The sequence below is a fragment of the Piliocolobus tephrosceles genome, chromosome 10 (genome assembly GCF_002776525.5).
Source record: "Piliocolobus tephrosceles isolate RC106 chromosome 10, ASM277652v3, whole genome shotgun sequence".
NCBI classification, from domain to species: Eukaryota; Metazoa; Chordata; class Mammalia; order Primates; family Cercopithecidae; genus Piliocolobus; species Piliocolobus tephrosceles.
In genome coordinates, this window is record NC_045443.1 from 130,430,849 (window position 1) to 130,437,381 (window position 6,533).

Consider the following 6,533-nt stretch of genomic DNA (forward strand, 5'->3'; position numbering starts at 1 on the left):
GTGGACCGCCCTCACGTGCCTGGGTGCCGGTGGGTGGACCGCCCTCATTTCCCTGGGTGCTGGTGGGCAGACTGCCCGCACTTGCCTGGGTGCTGGTGGGTGGACCGCCCGCACTTGCCTGGGTGCTGGGTGAGGTACGCTTCCACGAGGTTGTTGAGGATGTGGTTTTTACAGATACGCTCCACAGGACACCGGCAGGTGGGGCACAGGGATGAGCGCTCCATCCAGCCCGAGTAGCAAGCCGCGCAGAACGTGTGCATGCAGGGCTGCAAACTGAAAGCGTGAGAGGAGCAGTGTCCGGACAGTCCCACAGACGCAACCACCACCCTCGACCAAGGTCCACAGCAGCCCCACCACGGAAGGGCCTACAGGAGCCCAGCCATCGTTCAACCTAAAAACTCTTTAACTCAGTCTTCGTTAACGTAAAGAAATCAGAGGCCACATGGCCTCTGTGTTTTCAGGAGGGACAGAGGTGAGATTATGACTTCAGGAACACAAACAACGAGACACCGAGTGTTTCTGGAACAGAAGCTGGAAGGTTCTCACTCTTGAGTTCCCACAGAAAAGCAAGGAGGCCCTTCCTCAGCTGCCCCTGCATTCATTCCATGCTGGATACACCTTCCCAGCTAGGGAACATTTTAAAATGTGCATAGTTCCTTTCATCTGTCTGCAGAGTTCACTGGGTCACACACGACCCACACACCCAAAACTTGTGGGGTCTACAGCCTCCAGCTCAGGGTTCCAAGTTTCCTCCTTGTTGGCACCACAACTAAAATGAAAGTGGTGGCCGTGCACGGTGGCCCACGTCTGTATCCCAACACTTTGGGAGGCCAAGGCAGGCAGAATACCTGAGTTCAGGAGTTTGAGAACAGCCTGGCTAACATGGTGAAACCCTCGTCTGTACTAAAAATACAAAAAAATTAGCCAGGCATGTTGGTGCACGCGTGTAATCCCAGCTACTTGAGAGGCTGAGGCAGGAGAATCACTTGAACTCGGGAGGTGGAGACTGCAGTGAGTTGAGATCACGCCACTGCACTCCAGCCTGGACGACACAGCAAGACTCCAACTCCAAAACAAAAACAAAAACAAAAAACCAGCCTGGGCTACATGACGAAACCCTGCCTCTACAAAAATACAAAAATCAGCAGGGTGGCTGGGAGCAGTGGCTCATGCCTATAATTCCAGCACTTTGGGAGGCAAAGGTGGGCAGATTGCCTAAAGTCAGGAGTTCAAGACCAGCCTGGCCAACATGGTGAAACCCTGCTCTACTAAAAAATACAAAAAATACAAAAAAATTAGCCTGGTGGCACACGCCTGCAGTCCCAGCTGCTCAGGAGGCTGAGGCAGAAGAATCATCTGAACCTGGGAATCTGAGGTTGCAGTGAGCCAAGATCGTGCCACTGCACTTCAGCCTGGTGACAGAGCGAGACTCCATCTAAAAAAAAAACAAAGGAATAAAAAATAAATACATAAATAACAATAAAATCAGAACATTAAAAAAAAAAGTCAGCCGGGCATAGTGATGTGCACCTGCAGTCCCAGCTACTGAGGAGGCTGAGGTGGGAGAACCGCTCGAGCCTGGTAGGGAGAGGTTGCAGTGGGCTGAGATAGCGCCCACTCTTACCTGGGCGACAGAGCCAGACCTTGTATAAAAAAGAAAAAGAAAATGGTAACCTCAGCAGATGCCAGGCCAAACAGGACCTTCATGCCCAGCCCCGCCCCACACTGGACGAGGAACCTGCAGTGCCATGTTCCATGAGCCAAGGGTGAACGCAGTCACACCTCACGCAGTCGTGTAGCAGGTCCTGGCAGATGATGCATGTCAGCGTCTCCTCCATCTTGTCTGGCTTCCCAGTCGCTGCTCTGACGTCCTCCTGGATGGTCTGGGCATTTCTAGGCGGTTCTGCGACCAACAACTGCAGGTTCAGGTCAAAGTCCCCATCTACAAGAGAAAGGGAAGTGTTCTGACTGTCGTAAACAAGGAGGAAATACATGCATTTTTTTTTTTTTTTTTTTTGAAATAGAGTCTTGCTCTGTTGCCCAGGCTGGAGTGCAGTGGCGCGATCTTGGCTCACTACAAGCTCCACCTCCCGGGTTCATGCCATTCTCCTGCCTCAGTCTCCCAAGTAGCCGGAACTACAGGCGCCCGCCGCCACGCTCAGCTAATTTTTTGTATTTTTAGTAGAGATGGAGTTTCACGGTGTTAGCCAGGATGGTCTCGATCTCCTGACCTCGTGATCCACCCGCCTTGGCCTCCCAAAGTGCTGGGATTACAGGCGTGAGCCACCACGCCCGGCACATGCAATCTTTTGAGCTGACAAACATCTTCACCTGTAGAAAGCGAAAACCTCCAGGCCACAGATGTTCAGAACCAGAAGCAGAAAACACAGAGGCCTTGCCTTATCTTTGTATTTCTAAAGTGCATCTTTGGCTGGGCGAGGTGGCTCACGCCTGTAATCCCAGCACCTTGAGAGGCCGAGGCAGATGGATCAACTTGAGGTTAGCAGTCTGACACCAGCCTGGCTGACACAGGGAAAACCCCGTCTCTACTGAAAATACAAAAATTAGCCGGAAATCGCTTGAACCTGGGAGGCAGAGGTTGCAGTGAGCCAAGATTGTGCCACTGCAATCCAGCCTGGGCAACAGAGTGAGACACTGTCTCAAAAAAATAATAAATAAGGCCGGGTGCGGTGGCTCAAGCCTGTAATCCCAGCACTTTGGGAGGCCGAGATGGGTGGATCACGAGGTCAGGAGATCGAGACCATCCTGGCTAACACGGTGAAACCCCGTTTCTACTAAAATACAAAAAACTAGCCGGGTGAGGTGGCGGGCACCTGTAGTCCCAGCTACTCGGGAGGCTGAGGCAGGAGAATGGCGTGAACCCGGGAGATGGAGCTTGCAGTGAGCTGAGATCCGGCCACTGCACTCCAACCTGGGCAACAGAGCGAGACTCCGTCTCAAAAATAAAATAAAATAAAATAAAATAAAATAAAATAAATAAATAGGGTATTTTGCAGAAGGTCCAAAATAAATCTCATATTCCAATAGGTTTAAGTTTTGTTTTAGAGACATGGTTAATAACATTAAAAAAGACATTCAGGATGTTAGTGTTGAAGGCCAGCTGTCAGTGTGTATGATGTCACTTTGTTTAAACACAAACTGGGACTCATTTGTGTCACAGAGGAAAAGGCTGAAAACAGAGACTAAAGATGTCAACAGTAGCTCATATTTTTTTCTTCTGGTGTGTTTTGTCTTTTTTTTTTTTTGAGATGGAGTCTCAAAACTGTGTTGTTGATTTCTTTACTTGAAACAAGCATACAAACAGTTTTGTGTGGTTTAATTGCTTAGCAATGCCAATGTCATTGGAGTTGAGAAGAAAATAACATCTTGAGTTTTCTTTAACATTTTTTTTTTGAAAACAGTCTCTCACTCTGTCGCCCAGGCTGGAGTGCAGTGGCGCGATCTCAGCTCACTGCAAGCTCCACCTCCCAGGTTCACACCATTCTCCTGCCTCAGCCTCCCGAGTAGCTGGGAGTACAGGCGACCGCCGCCACGCCTGGCTAATTTTTTGTATTTTAGTAGAGATGGGGTTTCACTGTGTTAGCCAGGATGGTCTCGATCTCCCGACCTCGTGATCTGCCTGCCTCAGCCTCCCAAAGTGTTGGGGTAACAGGCATGAGCCACCGCGCCTGACCCTCTTCGGGTGTGTTTTTATTTTTCTATAATGCTGAGATGTTGGTAATCATCAATTAATTCTTATTTTTAATTAAATAAACTGCACACAATTTAAAAAGCCAAATATTTACAAGAAGCCAGATGCAGTGGCTTGCGCCTGTAATCCCAGCACTTTGGGAGGCTGAGGCGGGGAGATCACTCGAGCCCAGGAGTTCAAGACCAGCCTGGGCAATATAATGAAACCCCATCTCTACAAAAAATACAAACAAAATTAGCCAGGTATGGTAGCACGCACCTGCAGTCCCAGCAATTCAGAAGGCTGAGGTGGGAGGACTCTCTGAGCCCAGGAGGCAGAGGCTGCAGTGAGCCACGACTGAGCCACTGCGCTCTGGCCTGGGTGACAAAGCAAGATCCTGTCTCTTTAAAAAATGTATAGATAATATATTTACAAGAAAACAAAGGCAGTCACCTTCTGCCTCAGCCGCTCCTTACCTGATTTCCCTCCTTGGAGGAAAACTACTTTCATGTCTTTGAGCTGTTTCTTCTGGTATTTACCTCTGTGTTTCTAAGTCATCATGGTACATGTTGATTTATCAATTTCAGACATCATCCCTGACATCTATTAACATAAAGCAAAACTCTGAACTGAGACCCCCCCCCGCCAACATTATGTTAACACAACTATTAGTTCATATATTGTATTTGTATTATGCTTATGCAAGGATTCACTGCTGAGCCAAGTAGTGTACTAGATTGTTGTAGGACTTACACAATTTTTCATGTTTGCTAGAATTAAAATGTCCTCACTCCTGTGCTTATTTTTCCTATGTAACTGTTGCTGATTCTTTCCACACCTTCCCCATGCCGATCAACTCCACGTGTCAGATAACCTGTGAATGTGAAGATTTAAGCTACATTTTTAGAAATCATTGTCCTACCAGGACAGAGGGCTTTCTTTTTTGATTTTTATTTATGTATTTATTTATTTATTTTGAGACAGAGTTTTGCTCTTGTTGCCCTGGCTGCAGAGCAATGGCACAGTCTTGGCTCACCGCAACCTCCACCTGCTGGGTTCAAGCAATTCTCCTGCCTCAGCCTTCCAAGTAGCTGGGATTACAGGCATGAGCTGCCACACCCAGCTAATTTTTGCATTTTTAGCAGAGACGGGGTTTCACCATGTTGGCCAGGCTGGTCTAGAACTCCTGACCTCAGGTGATCTGCCTGCCTTGGCCTCCCAAAGTGCTGGGATTACAGGCGTGAGCCATGACGTCTGGCTTGATTTTTATTTTTAGAGACCAAGTCTTGCTCTGTCACCCAGGCTGGTCTCGATCACCTGAACTCAAGTGATTCTCCTGCCTTGGTCTCCCAGTGTTAGGATTACAGGTATGAACTACTATACCTGGCCAGGAAGGAGGACTTAGATTAATTCTGCAATTCAGAACGGACTATTTCCAGACCAAGAGAATAGCCTGTAGTAAACCACAGTGCTATCGGGATTATGCAAACCACAAAAAACAGGCCCAGGTTTTCTGAATGAAAATGCCAGAGGTGTTCACAGGCATCGACCTGAGGCAGGGTCCACGTGCCCCTGCAAGAAGCAACGCCCCACAGCACAGAGCATGGCAGCGGCCCCTGCACGCGCCGGGGGCTCATGATAGGGCAGAGGGCACACACAACCAGATACTAACCTCCTTTCATTTTCTTCTTCATGGGCTCCAAATCCTCCTGATCCTGAGGTTCCAATGACAAAAAGGATGCAGGCTTTCTGTCTGGGAGAGCTGAGGCAAAGCTGGAGACTTTATCACTTGCCACGGAGGGACCACATCCTTTAGGGGAGATGCCACCACCCCCAGACTCTGTGAGAGGAATCAAACAAGACATGTGCTGATCCATCCAACTCAGGAGAGAACCACGACTGTAGGGTGTCACTGACTGGAACCCAGTGCAGCTGGCAACCTAAGATGTCACAGCTCAGGAATGACAAGTGGCTTACCAGGAATGTGTGCTCACTCAACTCACATCTTCACTGTATTTGTGCCCATCTCTATGTAAGGTGGAGCTGGGGACAAGAAGTGCATTCGCAGAGAAACAAATGCAGAAATGTCTTTGACCAGGCTTAGCCCTCGGGTGACAAGTCTAACCCAGGGCAAATCCACGTATTTGTGGTCATATGATGCACACCGTGTCATAAACTGTGTTAAAATAGAGGTTTGGGCCGGGTGTGGTGGCTCACACTTGTAATCCCAGCACTTTGGGAGGCTGAAGCAAGTGGATCACCTGAGGTCAGGTCGAGACCAGTCTGGCCAACATGGTGAAACCCCATCTCTACTAAAAATATAAAAAATTAGCCAGGCGTGGTGGCATGCATCTGTAATCCCGGCTACTCAAGAGGCTAAGGCAGGAGAATTGCTTGAACCCGGGAGGTGGAGGCTGCAGTGAGCCGAGATCGTGCCACCGCACTCCAGTCTAAGCAACAAGAGTGAAACTCCTTCTGGGGAAAAAAAATAAAAATAAAAAATAGAGGTCAGAGGCCGGGCATGGGGCTCACGCCTGTAATCCCAATACTTTGGGAGGCCAAGGTGGGAGGATCACTTGATCCTAGGAGTTTGAGACCAGCCTGGGCAACAAAGCAAGACCCCATCTCTACAAAACATACAAAAAAGAAAAAATTAACTAGGCGTGACAGTACGAGCCTATGGTCCCAGCTACTCAGGAGGCTGAGGTGGGAGGATCAGTTGAGCCCAGGAGGTCAAGGTTACAGTGAGCTATGATCACGCCACTCTCCCAACCTGGGCAACAGAGCGAGACCTCTCTTTTTTTTTTTTTTTTTTTTTTAGATGGAGTCTTGCTCTGTCGCC

The 6,533-nt window shown here is 48.8% G+C and overlaps 1 protein-coding gene across 6 annotated transcripts in view; it reads right to left on the reverse strand.

Annotated features, from left to right (window-relative positions):
* CHFR (checkpoint with forkhead and ring finger domains) overlaps positions 1-6,533 on the reverse strand; it is a 23,738-nt gene that overhangs the window by 4,519 nt on the left and 12,686 nt on the right. For all 6 annotated transcript variants that reach the window (XM_026449533.1, XM_026449532.2, XM_026449528.1 and 3 more), the window contains 3 exons: positions 5,364-5,531; positions 1,783-1,942; positions 119-273 (listed from right to left, as the gene is read on the reverse strand). In XM_026449533.1, coding sequence (XP_026305318.1) covers positions 119-273; positions 1,783-1,942; positions 5,364-5,531 — 483 coding nt within the window. The remainder of the gene's footprint in view (positions 1-118; positions 274-1,782; positions 1,943-5,363; positions 5,532-6,533) is intronic.